At 45.2% G+C, this 27,198-nt stretch overlaps 1 protein-coding gene across 1 annotated transcript in view; it reads right to left on the reverse strand.

Annotated features, from left to right (window-relative positions):
• Nucleotides 1–15,170: 15,170 nt before the first annotated feature.
• The window catches only part of igsf5b (immunoglobulin superfamily, member 5b), a 61,719-nt gene continuing 49,691 nt past the window's right edge, over nucleotides 15,171–27,198 (reverse strand). The window contains exon 9 of the mRNA XM_055645139.1: nucleotides 15,171–17,984. Within this exon, the coding sequence (XP_055501114.1) occupies nucleotides 17,877–17,984 (108 nt within the window). The 3' untranslated portion in view covers nucleotides 15,171–17,876. The remainder of the gene's footprint in view (nucleotides 17,985–27,198) is intronic.

Raw genomic sequence — 27,198 nt, forward strand, 5'->3', positions numbered from 1 at the left:
GGGAAAACCCACGCAGGTCACGGGGAGACCGTACAAACTCCGTACAGGCAGCACCCGCAGTCAGGGTTGAACCTGGGTCTCTGATGCTGTAATGCAGCAACTCTACCACTGTGCTACTGTGCTGCCCCATATTCTGTTTATTATGAGAATATATGAATATTAACAAAAAGGTAACCCTGAGACCAATGAGCCGTCTATTTGTACACTTACAATCTATAGTCATTGCTGGCAGTTTTTGCCCCTAAACTACAGACAGTTAATTACCAACCATATTGCCATATCTTGAGTCATGTGTCGGCAAAACTAAATAGGGATGACATATTTCCTTCCCTGAGGAACATTCGTGAAACAGATGGGTAGTTACAACAATCTGGTAGATTTACACTATTTTATTTAATTATTTGACTTTAAAATATGCAGGTGACAGGGCGCAATTCAAATTCATATCTTATGAACAATGGTCTAGAAATTGGCTTAGAGTCCAATAACTTGATCATTGAGTTACCGTGTTTATTAATGCAATGATGTGACATGGGTCAATCTGTAATTCTTGATCAGGACGGCACAGTGGTACAGCTGGTGGAAACGCTGACTCACAGGACCAGAGATCTGGGTTCAATCCTGACCCCGTGTGCTGCCTGTGCGGAGTTTGCACGTTCTCTCTGGGTTTCCTCCGGGTGCTCCAGTTTCTTCCCACATCCCAACAATGGTTAATTGGCCTCTGTAAATTGTCCCCAAATTTGTAAGACGCAGAATTTGAGTGAACGAGTGAACAAATGCTCAGCATGGACTCAGTGGGCCAAAAGGCCTGTTTCCATGCTGTATCCTTTAGTTTTCGGTTAGAGATACAGCGTGGAATTAAGCCCTTCGGCCTACCGAGTACATGCTGGCGAGCTATCCCTGTACACTATCAATACCCTATACACTAGGGACAACTTGCAACCTATACTGAAGCCAATTAACCTACAAACCGCTACGTCTTTGGAGTGTGGGAGGAAACTGGAGCACCCAGGAGAAAACCCAAGCGGTCTCAGGAAGCACCGTATAGACAGCACCTGTAGTCAGGATCGAACCTGGGTTTCTGGCGCAGTAAGGCAGCTACTCTACCACTGTGCCCGCCATCTCTAAACTAAATCCAGAGAGATCCCTCCTGGCAACTAGAAATATCCATGGATGCACAGAAGCAACAAATGCGAGTTAAGTGACAAAGTATTCCTCTTACCAAAGGGAATGCAGACTGAACTTCCTTTTATGAGTTAGACAACCCAGTGGTATGAATATTGATTTTTCTAATTTCAAGTAGTCCCTGCATTCCCTCTCTCCCCACCTCTCCCCCACCCTAGTCGTCCTGTCAGCTCCACTGTTTGCATCCATATATCCCTTCGTTATCACCTCGTCCACAGCCAACAATGGGCCATTGTGGGCTCCACCTTTCCTTTTTCATCGCTGCCGCTCTGATTTGTTCCAAACCTTTTTATACCTCTAGTTTTCCCCTCCCCCGACTCTCAATCTGAGGACAGGTTTCAACCCGAAACATCCCCTCTTCCTTTTCTCCGGAGATGCTGCCTAACCAGCTGAGTTACTCCAGCATTTTGTGTCTAACTTCAATGTAACCCAGTATCTGCAATAGACAATAGACAATAGACAATAGGCAATAGATGCAGGAGTAGGCCATTTGGTCCTTCGAGCCAGCACCACCATTCAATGTGATCATGGCTGATCATCCCCAATCAGTACACTGTTCCTGCCTTCTCCCTATATCCCCTGACTCCGCTATTTTTAAAAGCCCTATCTAATTCTCTCTTGAAAGCATCCAGAGAACCCACCTCCACCGCCCTCTGAGGCAGAGAATTCCACAGACTCACCACTCTCTGTGAGAAAAAGTGTTTCCTCGTCTACGTTCTAAATGGCTTACTCCTTATTCTTAAACTGTGGCCCCTGGTTCTGGACTCCCCGAACATCGGGAACATGTTTCCTGCCTCTAGCGTGTCCAAGCCCTTAACAATCTTATATGTTTCAATGAGATACCCTCTCATCCTTCTAAACTCCAGAGTGTACAAGCCCAGCCGCTCCATTCTCTCGGCATATGACAGTCCCGCCATCCCGGGAATCAACCTTGTAAACCTACGCTGCACTCCCTCAATAGCAAGAATGTCCTTCCTTAAATTAGGGGACCAAAACTGCACACAATACTCCAGGTGTGGTCTCACTAGGGCTCTGTACAACTCCTACCTGCAGTTCCTTCCTACACATTCTTTTCCGGGTTGCTGAGTGGTGAGATCCACAACATCAGTTGCTGAATGGTTCGCGGGCACTTATTGTACTTGAGCTAAAATTGATTGTTCTGATTACAATTAAATTGCAGAACGCATTACTTAAAATGATAATAAAACTCAGGTGGAGGTTAATTTTCCAAATCAATCATACAAACCACCATCATCAGTCAAAATGCAAATATGCACAGTGCAACAAAGGCGTCTGGCAAAAGTCCACGAGTCACTTTTAACATCCCCGAGATACACAGAAAGCAATTATATTGATGGTGCAGATTGTGTTAGAGAAATGAACAGTGACATGGTCTCTCCTGGAAGATGGCAAAGTACTTGTAAATTCCCAGACGAGATGTATTGTTGGATGTTCAATGTTACTCATTTAATTCCTGGTTACTCCCATGAACAAAGCATGGATTAGACTTGCATTTATATCTGTTCTCCCATTTACAAGGCAGTTTACAGCCCGCGTGGTATTTTTGGCAATAGGAACTGTCATAGAGTCAGAAACAGGCCCTTCGGCCCAACTCATCCATGACATTCATGCATTTCACACAAAGGGTGGTGGGTGTATGGAACAAACTGCCAGAGGAGGTAGTTGAGCCTGGGACTATCCCAACATTTAAAAAACAATTAGATGTACATGGATAGGACAGGATTGGAGGGATATGGACTGGTGGGACTAGTGTAGCTGGGACATGTTGGTCGGTATGGGCAGGTTGGGCCGAATGGTCTGTTTCCAAACTGTCTACGAATCTATAACTCTATGACAACCAGGATGACTAATCTCAGTTAGTACCATTTGCCAGCGATTAGCCCGTATCCCTGTAAACCTTTCATATCGATGTACCTGCCCAGGTGTCTTTTAAATGTTGTTATTATACCTATCACAACTACTTCCTCTGGCCATTCGGCCCACCACCCTCTGTGTGAAAGCGTGCCCCTCAGGTTCTTACGACATTTTCCTCCTCTCACCTTAAACCTATGTCCTCTGCTTCTTCATTCCCCTGACCCTCGTCAAGTCAAGTCAAGTCAAGTTTATTCGTCACATTCGTCACATACGTGATGTGCAGTGAAATGAAAAGTGGCGATGCTCGCGGACTTTTGAGCAAAAAGACAAACAAACAAACAACCAAACAAAATACAAACAGAATGGAACAGAATCACATATTCTTTTACATATTAAATATTGTGGGCGGAAGGAAAAAGGGGGAAAAAACAGCAATTTAAAAATAATAAAAAATAAAAAGCAGTAGAGTGGTTCAGTAAAGTTAGTCCCTGGTGAGATAGGAGTTTACAGTCCTAATGGCCTCTGGGAAGAAACTCCTTCTGAACCTCTCCGTTCTCACAGCATGGCAACGGAGGCGTTTGCCTGAACGTAGCAGCTGGAACAGTCCGTTGCAGGGGTGGAAGGGGTCTCCCATGATCTTATTGGCTCTGGAGTTTCACCTCCTGATGTATAGTTCCTGCAGAGGGGCGAGTGAAGTTCCCATAGTGCGTTCGGCCGAACGCACTACTCTCTGCAGAGCCTTCTTGTCCTAGGCAGAGCAATTCCCAAACCAGATTGTAATATTTCCGGACAAGATGCTTTCCACAGCCGCTGAGTAGAAGCACTGGAGGATCCTCAGAGACACTCTGAATTTCCTCAATTGCCTGAGGAGGTAAAGGCGCTGCCTTGCCTTACTCACGAGTGCTGCGGCGTGTGATGTCCATGTCATATCCTCGGAGATGTGGACTCCCAGGTATTTAAAACCCTGGGAAAAAGACTATGCATTCACCCTATCTATTCCACTTGTTGTTTTATACACCTGTATAAGATCACCCCCTCCAAGGAATAAAGAAAGTCCTATCTGACCAAGGTGCCCCATCTAAGTGATTATAGTGCAAAAGATTCAGTGTGATAAAGCTCAGAAGCTTGACCCGAAAATGAATGGTAATGGCTGATGCACAAGGACCATTGAACATTTTGATTAATGCACTCCCAACTGCATGGAGCCCTTAATCCAATGGATGATGTGATTTGAAGGGGAAGTGTCGGCAGAGATTGTTTAGGATTTTTTTTCCATCTAAAAGATGATATCCCGGCTATTGCAGCATTTGACGATGTACCAGAAGTATCATATTGCACACTCAACCCCCTGGTCAATGACACATGCACACGTGCGTGTGCGAACACAAACATGCGCGCTACACACTCGGAGAGCAGCTCCACTATGGGACCTGACCTCTGATTCCATCAAAAAACATCTCCCCCAAGTGGTATAGAGTTTGGGACGAGCATCCTTTCAGCATTGCTGTGTGACGACATCGACAAGAGTGGTTATGAAATGTTCCTTAGGGGCTGAAGCTGATGGAATCAAAGGTGGAACCGCAGATGGTCAACAGTCTGTGATTATTCTGTGAAATCTGCCTCCTGAACCTTTGCCACATTACACAGTTTTACCTATCATCTCTCGAGACAGTCCCCAGTTAGGATGTAGTTCATTCCTGAGGACTGTCCATAACTGTTCAACAAGATGAATGTTCATGCTGTTGGGTTGTAAACCACCCAAAATCTGTGTCTCACCCCTGGTCCCTGCTATTTTCTTTTTCCTTAACAAAGTGATTTTATTCAATTAATCACAGTTACAGAGAGAAACAGATACAGATGAGAGATACAGCACAGAAACAAGCTCTTCGGCCCACTGGGTCTCCGCTGACCAGTGATCACCCTGTACACTAGCACTATCCTACACACTAGGGACAATTTTACAGAAGTCAATTAACCTACAAACCCACATGTCTTTGGAGTGTGGGAGGAAACTGGAGCACCCGATGAAAACCCACGAGGTCACATGGAGAACATACAAATTCTGCACAGACACCACCCGAGGTTAGGATCGAACCCAGGACTCTGGTGCTGGAAGACAACGACGCTACCACTGCGCCACTGTGCCGCCCCCTTCTTCTAATTTGGCATGGACGAGTTGGGCCGAAGGGCTGTCTCACTCTATGACTTTGCCACCTGTTCTAGTCAGAAATGAACAAGGTGTTTGCTCGCTGAATTTCATCAAAAGTAAGTCAATAATGCCTTACTTTTGATGAAATTCAGCGAGCAAACGCGATAATTCCCGATATTTTAGACCTTTAAATCTTCACGGCAAATGTCTGCTAAGCACTTCTGCTGTTTTTCCACCTTCAGTTCCCTCTTGTAATTACCTTACTTTCTATCTTTTTTATTGCCTGAAAATTTAGGTCGCTGTGCTTCACGGTCACCCCGACTAGCACAGAAAATTTCAGCTCAAAAATCGTCCGTTTTCCATGTTTTTAACAGGTGTGAAAGTGCGTGTTTCCCCATTCACTAACATGTACCGAAGTGACATATGTCCTCCAGTTAAATTTTTCGGTCACGTGAGGGGTGATCTACGCTCATTTGACCTTTGGTGAAATCACCCTATATAGAATTCATTCATTCATACTAGGAACAATTTTACATTCATACCAAGCCAATTAACTTACAAACCTGTACGTCTTTGGAGTGTGGGAGGGAACCGAAGATCTCAGAGAAAACCCACGCGGGGAGAATGAACAAACTCAGTACAGACAGCACCCATAGTCGGGATCGAACCCGGGTCTCTGGCACTGCAAGCGCTGTAAGGCAGCAACTCTACAGCTGCGCCACTGTGTAGGTTAATAGGCTTCTGTGAAATTACCCCTAATGTGTAAGATGGGAAAGTGGGATAACGTACATCAAGTGTATGGGTGATCGATGGCCGGTGTGGACTTGGTGGGCCGAACGGTATGTTTCCACGTTGTATCTCTAAAGTAAACTAAAATCATGCGTCCCAAAGCAAACCAAGTAATTCTCTCCACACTCTGACTATTTCCAGTGGGATATGATGGGAGTGTGGACAGAATCAATTGGTTTGTTTGGGGACATGATTTTGTAGAAAGCCAATAATCAGGTCGGGATTTCTTCATCCACTTATTTATAGATCTATCTATATTGATTAATGTAATGATTGAATAATTCCCTGCTCCAATATCTTAAATGGCTGGGTCTAACGCAGGATCCATAAAATGACTGCCTCACAGCTCCGATGACCAGGGTTCAATCCTGACGTCTGGTGCTGTGTGTGTGTGTATTCCGTACGTTCTCCCTGTGTTCTTTCCAGCTCTTAACCATCAGTATCATGAGGCTGGTATAAGCCCTTCCCTCATCACACACAGTTTAATTTCCTTATGAAGGTCATCCTAATTAGTTGTAGACCAAGTGGCTGATCTTGGCTAGATTTAGTTTAGTTTAGTTTAGAGGAACAGCACGGGAACAGACACTTCGGCCCACTGAGTCGGTGCCGACCAGCGATCCCCGTACACTAGCACTATCCTACACACTCTAGGGACAATTAACACACACTAATGACAATCTAGATGAAGAATCACATCTTGGCTCTTACAAGTGAAAGGTACATGGCTCTAACTGTTGCTATTTGTAGATGTTTCAATTGATGCCTGGTCCTCATTTGGAGAATGAAGCGCAGAGATATTTTTCCAGTTAGATATAAAAGTAAACTTTTAGCCAATTAGTCCCACAGACCATTCTGAAAATAATTACATGTCCTAAATGTCTTTTATGTCTAATGCAAGGAATAGAGGGATATGGATTACGTGTCGGCAGATAAGAGTTGCTCTTGGTATCATGTTCGGCACAAACATTATGGGCCGAAGGGCCTGTTCTGGTGCTGTACTGTTCTATGTTCTTTGTTCTGAAAGGTTAGCTTAGTTTAGTTTAGAAATACAGCGTGGAAACAGGCCTTTCGGCCCACCGAGCCCGTGCCGACCAACGATTACCCCGTGCACTTGTTCTATGTTATCCTAGTTTTGCATCCTACACTCTAGAGGGAATTTACAGAAAGCAATTAACCTGCAAACCTGCACGTCTTTGGAATGTGGGAGGAAAACGGAGTACCTGTAGAAAACCCACACAGATACAGGGAGTACGTGCAAGCTCCACACAGACAGCTTCCATAGCCAGGATCGAACTCAGGTCTCAGGCACTGTGAGGCAGCAATAGACAATAGACAATAGATGCAGGAGTAGGCCATTCGGCCCTTCGAGCCAGCACCGCCATTCAATGTGATCATGGTTGATCATCCACAATCAGTACCTCGTTCCTGCCTTCTCCCCATACCCTCTGACTCCGCTATCTTTAAGAGCTCTATTTAACTCTCTCTTGCAAGTATACAGAGAACCGGCCTCCACCGCCCTCTGAGGCAGAGAATTCCACGGACTCACAACTCTCTGTGTGAAAAAGTGTTTCCTCATCTCCGTTCTAAATGGCTTACCCCTTATTCTTAAACTGTGGCCCCTAGTTCTGGACCCCCTCAACATCGGGAACATGTTTCCTGCGTCTAGCGTGACCAAACCCTTAATAATCTTATATGTTTCACTAAGATCCGCTCTCAACCTTCTAAATTCTAGAGTATACAAGCTCTACCAGCTGTGCCACTGTTGAACTTTGACCATGAGGTAATTAGTAACCATCTCCAAAATAAGCAAATCAGTCCGATAACAAAGTATAGATAATTGCTAAAGATGCTGTTGTTTCCGGTGTTGGGGAAGGCAATTAAGTTAAAATACTAGGTGTGCCCACCATTAGCTCAAAGGTAGATACAATATGCTGGAGTAGCTCAGCGGGACAGGCAGCATCTCTGGAGAGGAGGAATGGGTGACGTTTTGGGTTGAGGCCCTTCTTCAAACTCCATCCAGACTCTTCTTCAGTGTATATTAACTCTCTGCTTCAGCCCAATGTATCGAGTTTTTTAAAATCATTTTAGCTGAGAGATGCCACAAATGAATGGCATCATTTTATCAGCTATTTCCTAAACCAATAAACCATTTAACATAATTATTAAAATAACTCAAATGGCTAAAATACTTGCATGATAATGTCACATGCAGTCATTTCTGGGCTTTGATGGAGATATTTCATTGCAATGCTCCTTACCACAAGGCACATACCATACATTTATAAAAACAAGTTACTATTTAATGGAATTGTTTCAGAATGTACATTCAACATTTGTCTTGGAATGAAATTCTAATTTATTATTTAGCTGCTCTGTCACACTCGAACTTTGATGCATTGTACCCATCTTATAATCATGCATAATACAGCTTCCCTTCCATTCTTAATGGTCACGCGTTAAATTAAAAATAACACGGTGTGGAATGAAAGACCATTTGCTAGATTATTTTAACTAGAAAGCCCAATAGACTTCCTCCAACCTGGTAAAACTGGGGCTACCTCTGTTTAAAAAATGCACTGCTGTCTTTTGAAGATTAACACACATATTATTAACCTCATCCTACTGAGTTGTAGACCAAGTGGCTGATCTTGGCTAGATTTAGTTTAGTTAAGTGATAACAGGCAACAGACCAATCAGCCCACTGTGTCCGTGCCGACCAGTGATCCCTGCAAACTTGCACTATCCGACACACTAGGGACAATTTACAATTTAACCAAAGCCAATTAACCTACAGACTTGTACTTCTTTGGAGTGTGGGAGGAAACCGGAGCACCAGGGGAAAACCCACGCGGTCAAAGTGAGAACGTACAAATTCCATAGAGACAGCGCCCGTAGTCAGGATCGAACCCGGGTCTCTGGCACTGTAAGGCAGCAACTCTACCGCTGCGCCATTGTGGCGAGGCAAGTGGAGGGAGAATAGACCAGTTCCCACTGGTGGCCATTAATCAGTAGATCCTGTAGAAAGCATGTGTGCACAGTTTGGTCTTTCATTATTGCTCTTCCAAAGCTGAAATAAGTCACAAGACTTAAAATTTCAACTTGCAAGTGCAAATTAAATCTTGGATGAGACTCTGAAATGTAACCAAGCCCCTTCAAAGTACTTAATAGGAGGCCAGTGGCAAAAGTTGCAGAGGTCTTAGATCCAAAGACGAGTCGTATACATTAGCCAGAATAAGTGGCAACTCTAAGAATTGGCAGTTTAAAATACAGCAAAAAAAATCAAGAATTTGAGTAGGAGTTGAAGAATAGGAGTATGAGAAAACTTGCAAGGATCATAAAGGCAAATTGTAAAAGTTTCTACAAGTATGTAAAGAGAAAAATGATTAATGAACACAGATGTGATTCCCTCACAGTCAAAATGGAAGACATTTTAATGGGAAACAAAAAGTTCCAGTGTAATTAAACAAATAATTTGGCTCTGTCTTCATTGATGAAGATGCAAATAACTCAAGTAATGAAAAATGACATGCAAGTGCAGAATTAGTTATGAAGACAAATGGTATGATAGTCTTCATTGCAAGAGATCTTAAGCATTACAATAAGATGTACTACAATAATTATACAGGGAGTTGGTGAGTCTACACCTAGATATAGTGAACAATTTTAGTCACCATATCTAAGAAAATATATTTTGCCAATGAGTTGTCCAACAACGGTTCATCAAACCAATTGATATGATATCATATGCTGAGAGATTTGGTGGATATAGCCTGTATTCACCAGAGTTTTAAAGAATAAGAGGGGATTTCATTGAAACATACAAACGGTTGAGAGAGGTTCTTAGACTAGATGTAGACAGGATTTTTCTTCCTGGCAAGGTATCTACAACAAGAAGTCACAATCTCAAGGTATGGATAAGACATTTAGGACTGAGATGGAATTCTCTACCACAAGAGGAAATCTTTACCACAAATCGCACAATATATGTAAGTCAGTGACAGAATAATGTCCAGTGTGACAGATAGATGTTGAAAGAGTAAGAAACTGGTATTGAAATACAGAATCAACCATGATCTTATTGAAAGATGGAGCAGGCTTGAAGGGCCAAATGGCCTTGTCTTCCTAGTTTTTTAAGCTGCTGTGTTAAGTTTAGTTTAGCTTATTATTGTCACCTGGTACAGTGAAAAGCATTTTTTGTTGTTGCGTGCTATCCAGTCAGCGAAAAGGCTATACATGATTACGATCAAGCAATCCACAGTGTATAAATACAGGATAACGGCTATATCGTTTAGTGCAAGATAAAGTCCAGTAAAGACCGACTGAAGATAGTTCAATGATTCCAGTGAGGTAGACGGGAGGTCAGGACCGCTCTCTAGTTCGCGAGAGGACAGTTTCTGCAGAGTGGAACATTTGGCAAAACAAGGATGTACTACAACATACAACATTCGGCAAGATATACAGCGGAATCAGACTTTATTTTTAATGAAATCAGATTATAGTTTTTCAAATTCTTGCAGTTGATGCCATAGAAAATCTGAAAACATCAGTCTTGAAGAGTGAAGAGGCAAGGGTGTTTATCTGCCACATGCATCAGATATCAACCAGGACAATTACATTCTTACTTGCTGCAGTTTTACAGGCACGTTTGATGCATCATTGTTGTGAGTCTCAGATACCTCACCATAGGATGTCGAATAACCATGAATCCAGGACGGCACAGAGCTGCTGCCTTATGCCCCTGTCCCACTTAGGAAACCTGAACGGAAACCTCTGGAGACTTTGCGCCCCAAACAAGGTTTCCGTGCGGTTCCCGGAGGTTGCAGGTAGTGGAAGCAGGTAGGGAGACTGACAAAAACCTCTAGGAAACTCCGGGAACCGCACGGAAACCTTGGGTGGGGCGCAAATTCTCCAGAGGTTTCCGTTCAGGTTTCCTAAGTGGGACAGGGGCATAAAGTGCCTGTCCCACATTCACAACCTAATTCACGACCTGTTTTACTCGTGGACATTTTTCATCAGGCTAGAAAAACACCCCCGACCTACTTGATGCCACGAGTACCTACGACCTCCTACGACCTCGTGACGGCCATGCTACGAGTATGAGTCAATGGCAAACTCAGCAGAGGCCATGAATTAGGTCGTGAAAGTGGGACAGGCTCTTTACAGCGCTAAAGACTTGGGTTCAATCCTGACCTTGGGCGTTGTCGTTGTCTATCTCGAGTTTGCATGTTCTCCCTGTGATCGCTTGGGTTTTCCTCCAGGTACTGCATTTTAGCTGTCCCACATCCCAAAGATGTGCGGGTTTGTAGGTTAATTGGCCTCTGTAAATTGCCCTCGGCGCATGGGGAGTGGATGAGAAAGTCGGACAACATAGGACTAGTGTGAACGAGTGATCAATGCCCAGCCTGGACGAAGTGGGCCAAAGGGACTTTTTCCATGCTGTGTCTTTCAATTCAATTCAACTCAATTCAACCAGAACACGTATACACTGTGAAACCTAAAACATCTCACAGTGTTAGGATGACGCAGGTTTGCAATGGAATCCAGCAGTGACCAGCTCACAGATCCTCTGTGACATACGCAGTGAGGTTCAATATCTCAGTGAAATGCTGGTTAATAGCAACTCACTGTTTCTGTAAATGTGGCCAACTTCTTCAGTTTCACTGACAAAGGAGCATATGAAGTGGGTGCAAGAATAGGCCACTGAGCTATTTTGCCATGTAATGAGATTGTGGCTTATCTGCTTTTAATCTCCACTTTACTTTCTCACTGCTATCCCGGGTGAACTTCGGTTATCAAGTATCAGTTTGCCTCTACCGCCACCATGTTTTGCCGCACGGTGGTGCTGCCTCACCACTCCAGGGACCTGGATTCAGTCCCGACCCTGACCCTGGTCTGAAGAAGGGTCTCGACCCGAAACGTCACCTATTTCTTCTCTCCAGAGAAGCTGCCTGTCCCGCTGAGTTACTCCAGCATTTTGTGTCTATCTTCTGACCCTGACTATTGTCTGTGAAGAGCTTTCCCTGTGACCATAAGACATAGGAATGGAAATAGGCCATTTGGCCCATTGAGTCTACTTTGCCATTCATTCATGGCTGATCTATTTTTTCCCACTCAATTCCATAATTGTTAAAGGGCATTTGAGAGAGAATAGTTTAAAGAAAAGAGGTGGGGGTATAGAATTGATGAGATTGCTCTGGCTTCCTTCCATGGTGTAACGAAATACAAGGTAAAAATGGAGTTCCTAATGACTGAGAGAAATAACTGAGGTAAATGTAGGTTCCTCTCCATCTTAATTGGATTGTCCCCCGTTTTTAGTTATCCGCACTAATAGATTTGCCCTGTCAAGATCCCTTGGCAATCTTATAGATTTCTATCAAATTCTTTTTTATTCGTCTAAACTCAAGCCTTGCCTGCCGAATGGACTTCGCATTGCCCAGAGGTAGATACACAAAATGCTGGAGTAACTCAGCGGGGACTGGCAGCATCTCTAGAGAGAAGGAATGGGTGACGTTTCTGGGCAAAACCCTTATTCAGACTGGAGAAGCTGCTTGTCCCGCTGAGTTACTCCAGCGTTTGGTGTCTGTCTTCGGTGTAAACCAGCATCTGCAGTTCCTTCCGACACATTTCATATCTCCCATACTGTATCCAATGTGGTAGATCTGGACCCACACACTGAGCCTATCTATATCCCGCTACAGACTCACACCTTGCTCTCTTCACAATTTACTTTCTTGCCTACTTTTACAGTGTATCAGTAGTAAATTTAGAAGCAATACCTTCAGCGCCTTCTTCCAAGAATGAATATAAATTGAAAAGTATAAAAGATTGAGACTCCAGCACACCACTCGTTGCTTCTTGCCAAATAGAAAAAGACACACTTCTGTTTAATCTATTTCCTTTTGCCAGCCAAATATCTGTGTGCCAATGTGTTACCTTTTTACTGTGAGCTGTTATTTCCCCACAATAATGTTTGATATGACATCTTCCAGCAATCTATTGATTGGAACATATTATTTCTTGAAAGGACAATAAATTGACCAAACCTGGTTCTTCTTTCACAAATTACCGAATGATAGAGCTAGAAAGGTGCCTTTCAGCCCATCGTGTCCATGCCTTATCTCCACACATCCTATTTTTCTGCTTAAGACTATGTCCCTCTGTATTCTATCCGAGCATCTGTCCACGTGCCTTTCCAAAGGTTGCATTGTTTCTACCTCTATTACCATCTGTGGCAGATTGTTGCATTTATCCACCACCCTCTGTGTGAAAAGTGTGCCACTCAGATCTCCTTTAAATTCCTCCTCTCTCACCTTAAACCTGTGCCCTCTAATTCTAAATTCCCCCATCCTGAGAGAAAAAAAACCCAGACTATCTGTGCTACTATCTATGCCCTTCATTACTATATAAACATCGATACTCCATTCCCTTTGTCCTGTTTTCAAACCTTCTCCATTCCCTTTGTGCCTTTTTCACACCTTACACTTCCTTATCTATGTATTCTCCTCTCCCCTGACGAAGAAGGGTGTCGACCTGAAACATCACCCACTCCTTCTCTCCAGAAATGCTGCCTGTCCCACTGAGTTACTCCAGCATTTTTGTGTCTATCTAAAGAGAAACAGTCTTTTGACTCGAGAGATCTTGTATACTCTCTCGGGAATCAAAGGACATGTTTATCTTTGCCCTACCACAAAGATTCTCATTTTACACCTGTCACAGCCACCTCCCCTTCTCTCCTGACCTGTGGTGAGCTCAGATTATCAGAAAGCCATGGTTTATTTACATCAATTAATTTAATCAAACTCTGTAAAGCACTTTGGTTCAAATACTGGTTTTGTTGAAAAGTGCTATATAAATAAAGATTATTATTATTATTATATTAATTACACACCCCTGTCCGACCAGCATTTAGCCAGTGGCGCCCACTAGTGGTGAGATGGGATTTAAACTTCAAGTTAGGAATTGAGGGTTTGACAAACTAATAGACTGTGAGAACGATGGGCAAGGAGGATTTATGCCTGAATCGGAAGAGTGTAAATTATAGAAGGAAAGGGAAGGGGACAGATGAGGAGAGCTCTGGAATAATTGTCTGGAGAAGGCAAAGATGGGTGAATATAAAAGATGGGTTTTATAACAGTTTTACGTGAAACCACAGGTATATCGACGTGTTTTCAGATTCAGATTCAGATTCAATTTTAATTGTCATTGTCAGTGTACAGTACAGAGACAACGAAATGCATTTAGCATCTCCCTTGAAGAGCGACATAGCAAACGATTTGAATAAAAAATAAAATAAATAAATAATAAGTAATCCGTGGGGGGGGGTGGTGATTGGCAGTCACCGAGGTACGTTGTTTAGTAGAGTGACAGCCGCCGGAAAGAAGCTGTTCCTCGACCTGCTGGTTCGGCAACGGGAGAGACCTGTAGCGCCTCCCGGATGGTAGGAGGGTAAACAGTCCATGGTTGGGGTGAGAGCAGTCCTTGGCGATGCTGAGCGCCCTCCGCAGACAGCGCTTGCTTTGGACAGACTCAATGGAGGGGAGCGTGGAACCGGTGATGCGTTGGGCAATTTTCACCACTCTCTGTAATGCCTTCCGGTCGGAGACAGAGCAGTTGCCATACCATACTGTGATGCAGTTGGTAAGGATGCTCTCGATGGTGAAGCGGTAGAAGTTCACCAGGATCTGAGGAGACAGATGGACCTTCTTCAGTCTCCTCAGGAAGAAGAGACGCTGATGAGCCTTCTTGATCAAGTGACACATTACTTGAAGAGTATATCTGCAACTTGCCACAATAATTCAAATGGATTGTGTTGGGAAAATCTGCCAACGTAGAAGATGGAACAGTATATTTGGCCCACAATGTCTGTGCCAAACATGATGCCAAGTTCAACTGATCTAATTTGCCTGCACTTCTATGTGCCTATCTAAAAGCCTCTGAAACACCGCTATTGTATCTGCCTCTACCACTGCCACTGGCAATGCGTTCCAGGCCCACACCACTCTCTGTGTAAAAAACGAATCCCCATTAAACTTTCCCCTCTCACCTTATGGTCAAGTATTGGACTTTTCCACCCTGGAAAAAGGTTCTGACTGTCTACCCTATGATGCTTCATAATTATATTACAATATAAATGTATAATTTTATGTCTTTTTTTCCCCTCGTCACTGTATAACATAGTAAATCACTAATCTTAGTCTGAAGAAGGGTTTCGGCCTGAAACGTTGCCTATTTCCTTCGCTCCGTAGATGCAGCTGCACCCGCTGAGTTTCTCCAGCATTTGTGTCTATCTACGATTTTCCAGCATCTGCAGTTCCTTCTTAAACACTAATCTTAGTCATGTCCAATTGAGAGAGGTCCACACACAGCAAGTATACAAAATATATTTATTAACTACTCAATAGCTCAGTAGGAAATACAGTACATTGGAATAAACATTAACGTTGATTTTTCAGGCAACCCTGACAACATACTGACAATCAACAGGAAGCCAAGGACTAAACCAACCAGGTATTTTTCCCTCGTCTTTATCGCCTGAGCTGGATAATCTGAAGGCGGGCGCCGACTTTTCAAAGCAGAGCTTTCTACATAATGCCAGGGCTGCTTCTTCTCAACAGCACTAAGGCAGCTCAGCCAAGAGCTCCACCCTGGAGCATGGATGCAAAACAACTGTGATGCAGGAGCCTTTACGAATGGTACTTCCTGTCCGTTGACTTAGGCAAAAGCAGGGAACAACACCATGGGGCATATTCCGAGCTGGCAGCCAGGGAACGATTATTGTCCACAGTTCTCTGGTCATTGTGATCATTTCTGTTAGCAGATACTTACATAGAAACATAGAAAATAGGTGCAGGAGTAGGCCATTTGGCCCCTCGAGCCTGCACCGCCATTCAATATGATCATGGCTGATCATCCAACTCAGTATCCTGTACCTGCCTTCTCTCCATACCCCCTGATCCCTTTAGCCACAAGGGCCACATCTAACCCTCTTAAATATAGCCAATGAACTGGCCTCAACTACCTTCTGTGGCAGAGAATTCCAGAGATTCACCACTCTCTGTGTGAATTTTTTTTTTTCTCATCTCAGTCCTAAAAGATTTTCCCTTTATCCTTAAACTGTGACCCCTTGTTCTGGACTTCCCCAACATCAGGAACAATCTTTCTGCATCTAGCCTGTCCAACCCCTTAAGAATTTTGTAAGTTTCTATAAGATCCCCCCTCAATCTTCTAAATTCTAGCGAGTACAAGCCGAGTCTATCCAGTCTTTCCTCATATGCAAGTCCTGACATCCCAGGAATCAGTCTGGTGAACCTCCTCTGTACTACCTCTATGGCAAGAATGTCTTTCCTCAGATTAGGAGACTGACAGATTAGGAGATTACAATGGCTGCACCTCCAAAATTATGAGTGACCGTATTTCAAAAGGTTCTTCACAGGCTGATGCACAGAGCTAGTGAAAGGCATTGTATAAATGGAATCTGGTTCCACAGTTTGCAAACCTACTGTGGGGTGTGGGGAGATGGAGCGGCACTTATAACGAAGTGGATCCTGCAACTGGTTATCTCTGTAGATGGGAAAGGCAAAGAAATAGGTGCAGCTAAAGCGAGGTTAGTTTAGAGATATAGCATGGAAACAGGCCTTTCGGCCCATCTGGTCCATGACGGCCATCTGTTCACTCCAGTTTTTTATCTTATCCCACTTTCTCATCTATTCCCTATATACCAGGGGCAATTAATTTATCTTGCATTAAACATGATGCCCTTTATCCTGTATCTGTACACTGTGAACAGCATGATTGTAATCATGTAGAATCTTTTCGCTGACTGAATAGTAAATAACAAAAAAACGTTATACTGTACACGTGACAATAATAATCTAAATTCATAAACTAAACTACATTTATTGGGCCAATTCACCCACAAACCCCCACCTCTTTGAAGTGTGGGAGGAAACCAAAGCACCTGGAGAAACCCACACGGTCACAGGGAGAACATGCAAACTCCACACAGGCAGCATCCGAGGTCAGGATCGAACCCAGATCTTTGGCGCTGTGAGGTCGCAGCTCTGCCACTGTGCCACCGTACGGCCCTGTTGTCAGGGTGATAAATAGATCAAAGGATTTGAGTTTGAATGTGCAGGAAAGAACCAAAGATAAGACACACATAAAGACGAAATAGCTCAGCGGGTCAGGCAGCATCTCTGGAGAAAAAGAGTAGGTGGCATTGTCTTTGGATCTGAAGAAAGCTCTCAACCTGAAACGTCACCCATTCCTTGTTTCCAGAGTTGGTGCCTGACCCGCTGAGTTACTCCAGCTTTTTGTGTCTCTCAAAGAGTTTGAATGTTAGTGTCAGGGTAATAAGAGTCTGGAGGCAGCCAACCCGATCAGGAGTGGATGTGGAGGCAGTAACAAGAGTTAAGCTTTAAGGCAGGGATGACATTCCTCCTACTGGAGGACAGTGCTGGCTGACAGTCTGACAGTGCAAGTGGACCATGGAATTGATTCTGCAAGTGAAAGTGCAAGGTCAACTTGAATCCCTTTTCTTCAGCAGCAGGGCACTGTGATTAACGAACAATTTAAATAAATTACACTCCAAAGAACACAAGCGATATAGAAGCGGGTTTTGTCCTTCATTCAAGAAACCGCTTTGTGGGAGAGAAAATAAATCACTATCCCTGAGTTTAGTTTTTGTTTCTGTCAAACAGCTGCGGTGGAGAGCGTCAGTTTTATTCTGCTCTGGCTGGGAATCCATCGTTTCAACCCAGCGAGTGAGTGACCAGGAAATATTCAGATTCGAAATACTTCCAGTGCAAGTTAGATTACTATTGACAAAACAAAAATAAAAATCCTAAATAAAAACGAAATTCCTCTCTGGCACAATCCATCATACGGTAGTCATGTGTCTTATTTTCCGTGGGTTTCCGGGAACGTTCATCGGTTGCCTTTGTGTTCTCTCCTGGACTGCGTAATTATCCGCTGGAGCTGGAGGGGTCTGTTTGACAAGAGAGAAATGACACAATAACTAAGGCTTTCCAGACAAGGAATGAACCTATTTGCCTTAGAAGGGATGGAATACAATTTTATTGGATTGGTTCCTGGAAAATGTTACACTTTGCAGCTGTGTGTGCGTGTTTGTGCGCGCATGCGTGTTTGTGTGTGTGGGGTATGTATGTGTGAGTGTGTGCGTGAGTACGTGTATTAGTGTGTGTGGGTGTGTGGGTGTGAGAGAGTGTGAAGGAGTGTGTGTATATGTGTGTGTTTGTACGTATGTGAGTGTGTGTGCATTTGTGGGCGTGTGTTTGTGTGCGCACATGCACATGCGGCGGCATGTGTACACGAGAGAGATGTGGTACATATACAGTATGTGTGGGTTTAATGCTTCTACCTATTTCCAAGATGTATGAGTGCGTGCGTGTGCACAAGCATACGATATATGCATGTAAATGGTGTGCAGGTGTGGGGCATTTCTGGGTCTGGAATGTGGTATATGTGTGCATGTGTGTGTGCGTCTGTGCGTGCGTGTGCACATGATATGGTATATGCATGTGTGGGTTTTATGTCTCAATGTTTGTCGTAGGTGCATGAATGTATGTATGTGTGTATGTGTGGCATTTCCTTTTTTTTGTTTTAATGTACTCTTTTATTGGCATTCCACAACAAACACATTTCCATAAAAACGGGTTTCAGGTATAATACTATATGTATACATCATCCACTTATGTTTGTCTTGAATTGCCTCTTTATGTGATTTGTACAAAACAAATATAGAAACAGAAACACAGTAAAATACAAACACTTGGGCAGTGATCTTTCTTTACCATATAATCAAAAATTTGTAAAAAATAAAATCTGGCCTACGAGGCGTTACATATAGTTAACCCAATTTTCCCAGCATGACACAAATAAATGCAATTTAGAGTTAGCATTTGCTGTTATTTACTCCATTGTGATGTCCATCCATGCATTCAGAGTTGGACTCTCCTGTGATAACCATTTCTTTGTGAGAGCTTTTTTGCCAGCTAATGTGTGGCATTTCCATGTGTGGTACGTGTGCGTGGGAGGAGTCGAGGCCTGGTGTGTGGGCTATCTCTGTATGGGTAAGTTGTATGTGAAAAGGCACAAAGTGCTGGAGTAACTCAGCAGGTCAGGCAGCATCTCTGGACAACATAGATAGGTGATGATTTGGGTCAAGATCCTTCTTCAAACTGATTGTGAAGAGGGGGGAGAAGTCAGCTGGAAGACATGAGGGGCAGGAAAAAGCCTGGCAGATCGATACAGATGAGGGTTTTTTTTTTCGAGACCCAAAATGTCAGCTATCCATGGTCTCCAGAGATGCTGCCTGAGCCACTGAGTTACTCCAGTTTTTTGTGTCTATGTACATCAGTATGTTGCATGTGAGAGAGAGCTTATCTGTGGGGTACTTCATTGTGGTATTGCATCACAGTATCATCGATCTCATGGATAATAGGTGCGCCATTCTGCAAGCCAGCCTTCTGAAGCTTTGTTAGAGCTGTCTGCTTCAGTCTGACCCACAGCAAGTTACATGTAACCCGGCAAATAAGTTCAATAGACAATAGGTGCAGGAGTAGACCATTCGGCCCTTCGAGCTAGCACCGTCAAGGGGATCAGAGGGTATGGAGAGAAGGCAGGTACGGGATACTGAGTTGGATGATCAGCCATGATCATATTGAATGGCGGTGCAGGCTCGAAGGGCCGAATGGCCTACTCCTGCACCTAATTTCTATGTTTCTATGATCATGGCTGATCATCCACAATCAGTACCCCGTTCCTGCCTTCTCCCCATATCCCTTGACTCCGCTATCTTTAAGAGCCCTATCTTACTCTCTTGAAAGCATCCAGATAATCGGCTTCCACTGCCCTCTAAGGCAGAGAATTCCACAGATTCACAACTCTGGGTGAAAATTTTTACCCTCACTACGTTCTAAATGGCCTACCCCTTATTCTTAAACTGTGGCCCTGGGTTCTGGACTCCCCCAACATCGGATCATGTTTTCTGTCTCTAGCATGTCCAATCCCTTAATAATCTTATATGTTTCAATAGGATCTCCTCTCACCCAGTCGATCCATTCAACATATGTCAGCACCGCCATCCCAGGAATTAGCCTCGTGTACCTAAGCTGCACGCGCTCAAATTTGAGGACCAAAAATGCACACAGTACTCCAGGTGTGGTCTCACCAGAGCCCTGTACAACTGCAGAAGGACCTCTTTGCTCCTATACTCAACTCCTCATGTTATGAAGGCCAACATGCCATTAGCTTTCTTCACTGCCTGCTGTACCTGCATGCTTAGTTTCAGTGACTGATGTACAAGGACACCCAGATCCCGTTGTACTTCCCCTTTTCCTAACTCGACATCATTCAGATAATAATCTGCCTTCCCATTCTTGCCACCAAAGTGGATAACCTCACATTTATCCACATTAAACTGCATCTGCCATGCAACTGCTTCTGCAAGTCACCCTGCATCCTCATAGCATCCTTCTCACAGTTCACACTGCCACCCAGCTTTGTGTTGTCTGCAAATTTGCTAATGTTACTTTTAAACCCTTCATGTACATTGTAAATAGCTGCGGTCCAGGCACCGAGCCTTGCGGCATCTGTGAAAGAAAATGGACAGACAACTTTTGGGATCAGGTCCCTTCCTCACACTGAAGACGTGTCCCGACCCGAAATGCCGCCTGTCCATTTCCTTCCACAGATGTTGCCTAACCTGTGGAGTTCCTCCAACAGAAGAGTTTGCCCTCGTTGCCTGGGCTGTAACGTGACACAGTGAATTGTCTCAGCCTTTTCGTCATCAGCCCGTTTCACAAAGAGGTGGATACACTCCGTGAGCCTTCTCTCTCTGAGACTGCAGGGGGATTAGAAACATAAACATAGAAATTAGGTGCAGGAGTAGGCCATTCGGCCCTTCGAGCCTGCACCGCAATATGATGATCTGATCATCCAACTCAGTATCCCGTACCTGCCTTCTCTCCATACCCCCTGATCCCCTTAGCCACAAGGGCCACATCTAACTCCCTCTTAAATATAGCCAATGAACTGGCCTCAACTACCCTCTGTGGCAGAGAGTTCCAGAGATTCACCACTCTCTGTGTGAAAAAAGTTCTTCTCATCTCGGTTTTAAAGGATTTCCCCCTTATCCTTAAGCTGTGACCCCTTGTCCTGGACTTCCCTAACATCGGGAACAATCTTCCTGCATCTAGCCTGTCCAACCCCTTAAGAATTTTGTAAGTTTCTATAAGATCCCCTCTCAATCTCCTAAATTCTATTAGGTTGCAGATGCTGGTTTAAACTGAAGATAGGCACAAAAGATACAAAGATAAGGAAGCGTAAGGTGTGAAAATAGGACAGAGGGAATGGAGATCAAGGGCAGTGCCACGTCGGCAGGCAGAAATAAAAAGGTCTAAAGAGGGTAGAGGGCTGTCTGGGAGAGTCCAATGTGAGGGGGATCAGTGGAGACGGGAGAAGGGGTCATCACTGGGTGGTGAGGACTCCTTCCCATAGAAGAGGCGGAGGCGAGCGATTCTGGGTTAAAACGTGGTCGTAGAGTCGGAGAGCAGGAGGAATCACAGAGGGGGGAGCACCGAGAGAGGATGTTGCTGATCTCTCATTGGAGAGAGGACGAGAACATCTTCAAAGGAGACATACCTTGAGGAGATTTTGCAGTGGAGCAGACGAAATATGTAGGAAAGGAACTGCAGATGCTGTTATAAACCGAAGATAGGCACAAAATGCTGGAGTAACGCAGAGGGACAGGCAGCATCTCAGATAGAAGGAATGAGTGACGTTTCGGGTTGAGACCCTTCTCCAGATTGAGTCAGGGAAGAGGGAGATACAGTGATAAGGAAGTGTAAGGCGTGAAAAGGAAAATGGATTGCTTGCTACCAGTTACATAGCCTGTGGAAAGGCAATGATAATGCGTGGGATCAAGATAACTCTCTGTGATATTCTTGGTCACTCCAGCCCTCAGGATGGAGCTTCAGATAGAGCACTGTTCAATCTCTTTGAATGTAAGCTGATTTTGCTTGAGGCTACAGTATAGCTGGTGTTATAAGCCTGTCATCTAACAGTGCATTCACAGCCAGAAGAGCATTTTACCATCTTAAGAGGAATCCTGGCCTTAGAGAGCAGTGGTTTCCAAGAGGACTTTCATTGCACCACTTTCCATTGCTTTCTACCTCCCATCCTATGGTTGGGACACTGGAATGACAGGGACCGGCCCACAACTCACAGTCAAAGAGCCTCCCACCAGGCACGGTCTAAGATCTAATCTAATCAACATCTAATGAATGGCCTCAAGAGTGAGGTCTTGCAGCATGGGCCCGTACCCGAGATGGGGCCTTTTGACACCCGAGGGTTGTAATCTCATCTAAGTGTGAGGAAATGTTCCGACCCGAAACGTGACCTATTCTTCTTCTTCAGAGATGCTGCCTGATCCGCTGAGGTGCTCCAGCATTTTGTGCCTATCTTTCTTCTAATCAGCCCATTATTCCCACACTAGTTCTTTGAAACAGAGCCCCGACCAAAAACAACGTCACCTATCCATGTTCTCCGGGGATGTTGCCTGTCCTGCTGAGTTACTCCAGCACTTTGTGTCTTTTTTATTTTGCAAAGCAGCATCTGCAGATCCTGATGCCTTCTCTCCAGAGATACTGCCAGAGTTACTCCAGCTTGTTTGTGTCTATCTTCGGTGTAAACCAGCATCTACAGTTCCTTCCTACACATTCCCCCCCCCCAAATACCTCTGACTGCCCCACCATTCCCCACCCTCCCACCAAGTCTACCAAATACCTGACGGCCATGTTGCCCCTCCCCTCCCCTCCCCACACCTCCACTTGTTGACGATGCCAGACTCACACATCTCATCGTCTGAAAGCTCCGGCCTGTTTCGTTGCTATGGAAACGGCTTTGGAGCAAAACAGTGTGCAATCTTAGGTGCCTGAGTCCTCCTGAGAATGGAGGGGCTGACACAACAACTGAAGGTGTCCTTAGTGCCTCTTCTGTGTCAGCGGTGTGGCAAGTCTGTGGGGGGGGGGGGGGGGGGGGGGGGAAAGCCCACAAGCTGCTCGGAATTTATTCCCTAAATGTCACGGTCAGATTTGCATTTTCGCTTGGTCCTGCAGCAAGAATTATGCGCCAAGCGATATCCATTCATTTGCATATATTGGGCATAACACAAACAGTAATTTAAAATGTAATTTTGAATTTCTAAATTACAGCCAGATTTGGTGTCCTTCATTCAGGAACAGGGGTGGGAGGAAGGATGAATCCTTTGGGGTAAAGCAACCATCGGGCTATTGAACACCGAAGGTAGGCACAAAATGCTGGAGTAACTCAGCGGGGTCAGGCAGCATTTCTGGAGAAAAGGAATAGGTGGCGTTTCGAGTTGAGACCCTTCTTCGGACTGAGATTCAGGGAGGGAGACACTTTGACTATTAAACACTACAACCTCCTCATCAGCTCAGAACTACATAGACCTGCCGCATACAGCAGCAGGCTGTGCGGTGTTGCAGAGATCAGCAGCAGCCCAGGATGTATGAGGTTAGCCATACAGAGTGACCACGACACGGGGCAGCACAGTGACTCAGCGGTAGAGTTGCTGCCTGAGCCCCAGGTTCAATCCTGACTACGGGTGCTGTCTGTATGGAGTTTGTACGTTCTCCCCAGTGACCACGTGGGTTTTCTACGGGTCCTCCGGTTTCCTTCCACACTCCAAACACGTCCACGGTTTGTAGGTTAATTGGCTTCGGTAAAATTGTAAATTGTCTCTAGTGTGTAGGTTAGTACTACTGTAGAGTCTATTAAATCCCACGACAGAAAGTAAAGAACAAACGATACTTAGCTGAGCCAGAGACCTTGTGTCTTGTTTATTCCAGAAGCCTCTTTATACCTTCATTCACACTAATCATAGCCCGTGTGCAGATAAGGCCAATTAGTGCATCTGACCTTGGAGTTGTAATTGAGCTCTTGTGGCTGGACCTTCTCGTGAGGTTGCTGGTGAGTCGCCAGCGGTAACTGGCTGTATGCAAATCCAACATGGGCTTGAGGTAGGCATGCAGGTGCAGCAGGCAGTGAAGAAAGCGAATGGTATGTTAGCATTCATAGCAAAAGGATTTGAGTATAGCAGCAGGGAGGTTCTACTGCAGTTGTACAGGGTCTTGGTGAGACCACACCTGGAGTATTGCAGGTTACACAAAAAAGCTGGAGAAACTCAGTGGGTGCAGCAGCATCTATGGAGCGAAGGAAACAGGCAACGTTTCGGGCCGAAACCCTTCTTCAGTCTGAAGAAGGGTTTCGGCCCGAAACGTTGCCTATTTCCTTCGCTCCATAGATGCTGCTGCACCCGCTGAGTTTCTCCAGCTTTTTTGTGTAACCTTCGATTCTCCAGCATCTGCAGTTCCCTCTTAAACCCTGGAGTATTGCATACAGTTTTGGTCTCCTTATCTGAGGAAAGACATTCTTGCCATAGAGGGAGTACAGAGAAGGTTCACCAGACTGATTCCTGGGATGTCAGGATTTTCATATGAAGAAAGACTGGATAGACTCGGGTTGTACTCCCTAGAATTTAGAAGATTGAGGGGGGATCTTATACAAACTTACAAAATTCTTAAGGGGTTGGACAGACTAGATGCAGGAAGATTGTTCCCGATGTTGGGGAAGTCCAGAACAAGGGGTCACAGTTTAAGGATAAGGGGGAAATCTTTTGGGACCGAGATGAGGAAAAAAAATTTCACGCAGAGAGTGGTGAATCTCTGGAATTCTCTGCCACAGAAGGTAGTTGAGGCCAGTTCATTGGCTATTTTTAAGAGGGAGTTAGATGTGGCCCTTGTGGCTAAAGGGATCAGGGGGTATGGAGAGAAGGCAGGTACGGGATACTGAGTTGGATGATCAGCCATGATCATATTGAATGGCGGTGCAGGCTCGAAGGGCCGAATGGCCTACTCCTGCACCTATTTTCTATGTTTCTATGTGAAGGCGTCACACTACTGTAGGAGGTGGCTGCTGGTCGGCACAAACTTTTTGAGCCAAGAGGCTGTATCTCTAAAGTTTAAAGTCTATATGGGAGAATATTAAGTCGGAGTAAAAGCGTTCCAACGAGGAATAAAAATAATTTGTTGACTGGAGTTAAGGTGGCCAGAAATGTGAGTAAGATTTCCCTAATCCAGGTTAACATGATGTTCTGCAGCACAGCACCACTTGTTATGGAAATGTGGCGCCTTCACGCCCACGTTGGTTTTGCATACAGCCTGTTACCGCTGTATGCAACAAGAGCTTAATAACAACTCCAAGGTCAGACGCACTAATTGGCCTTTTCTGCACATGGGTTATGATTGCGGAGAATTTAGACAAAAGGTGCATCTGGAATAATTGAAAATGCTGGGCTTTTAAACTGTTGGAGGCACAAATCCTACAGTGAATCAACCAAAAGCCCACACCCCACAGGACAGTCCTTTCCTCCTCCAGAGGGCACATTTGCCCCATTTCACACTACGTTGCCAGATCATCTCCAAGGCACTTCAGGAGGCCCTTCAACTCCGCTGAGCTTCCCACCACTTCAGGTATTGATTGGAGAGTTCTTCTGATGTGCTCCATCAGGTTGTACAGCTTGTCCACCTCGGCCTCTGCTCTCTGATTGTTCTCAGGCAGTGCAGCGTAGGTTTACAAGGTTAATTCCAGGGATGGCGGGACTGTCATATGTACATAGAGAATGGAGCGGCTGGGCTTGTACACTCTGGAGTTTAGAAGGATGAGAGGGGATCTGATTGAAACATATAAGATTATTGAGGGTTTGGACACGATAGAGGCAGGAAACGTGTTCCCGATGTTGGGGAATCCAGAACAAGGGGCCACAGTTTAAGAATAAGGGGTAAGCTATTTAGATCGGAGACGAGGAAACACTTTTTCTCACAGAGAGTTGCAAGTCTGTGGAATTCTCTGCCTCAGAAGGCAGTGGAGGCCAGTTCTCTGGATACGTTCAAGAGAGAGCTAGATAGGGCTCTTAAAGATAGCAGAGTCAGAGGATATGGGGAGAAGGCAGGAACGAGGTACTGATTAGGGATGATCAGCCATGATCACACTGAATGGCGGCGCTGGCTCGAAGAACCGAATGGCCTACTCATGCACCTATTGTCTATTGTCCTCCAGGATGGCTCTGTGTCTGATCATCTTCTCCAGCTGCTGGATATCGCTGTCCTTCTGCAAGTAAGCCCCTCGCAACCTCCGCACCTGCTGCTGGAGATCCACCTTCTCCTGAAGCCAGTTCTTGCCCAGAGCATCCCCGGGGGCCTGGGGTTTGGCAAACTCCTCGCGGAAAGTGCCGGCCTCTGTCTCCACCTGCTGCAGCTGCCGCCTCACATCAGTCACCTCCTGTTTCATCGCCAGAAATTGTTTGTGCTCCTCGAGATTGGAATTTATTAAATTTGTGGATGATCTCATTCTGACTCCTCAAGGCTTGCTCCAGTTCACATTTACTCTTGACTTGTGCCTGTATCTCCCGTGCCTGCTGCAGGTTCTCAGCCTCCAGCTCGCCAACCCATGCCCTGCAGGCTGCGCAGATCCAGCAGCTTCTTGTTGCTCTTGGCCTCCTGCTGCTCTCGCCCCACCGAGGTCTCCCGCTGCGGCTCCTGCACCTGCAGCCTCATTGCGCTCTCGATTTGCGAGCGGACGGCCTGCAGCTTCTGCAGCGCCTGGTGCAGCCTGCACATTCGCTGCTGCTGCAGGGTGTCCTCAACGCCTGCTGCGTCGGTGCCCGTGGGTTTGAGTGGAGCGAAGGCACTCTGCTCACTCCTGATGACACTCGTAGCTGCTTCCTTATGTTTGTCACCGGCCTGAGTCGTCTCCCCCCTCAGCAGCCTCGTGCTTGTCTGCACAGCCGCGCCCGGTGGTTTTTTCTTGACTTCAGCAATGGTCTTGGGAAGATGCCGCTGCCAAATCTTCCGAGTGGTCTTAGCCGACCTGGTGACCTTCTGCAATTGACCTTCCATTTTCATGATCTCGACGATGGCCTTGTTTATCCGCTCTACCATCTCCATCAACATCTCTCGTGCATCCTTCTTAACCTTAACCATGACCAGCTCCTCACATTGCAGGTTACGATGGTGTAGGCAGCGGTTCTGCTCGCCGAGCTGCCCCTCCGTCTCCGACAGCTGCTCCCGGGATATCATCAGCTCCTGCTCCCTGAACTC

This window comes from Leucoraja erinacea, chromosome 13 (genome assembly GCF_028641065.1).
Source record: "Leucoraja erinacea ecotype New England chromosome 13, Leri_hhj_1, whole genome shotgun sequence".
NCBI classification, from domain to species: Eukaryota; Metazoa; Chordata; class Chondrichthyes; order Rajiformes; family Rajidae; genus Leucoraja; species Leucoraja erinaceus.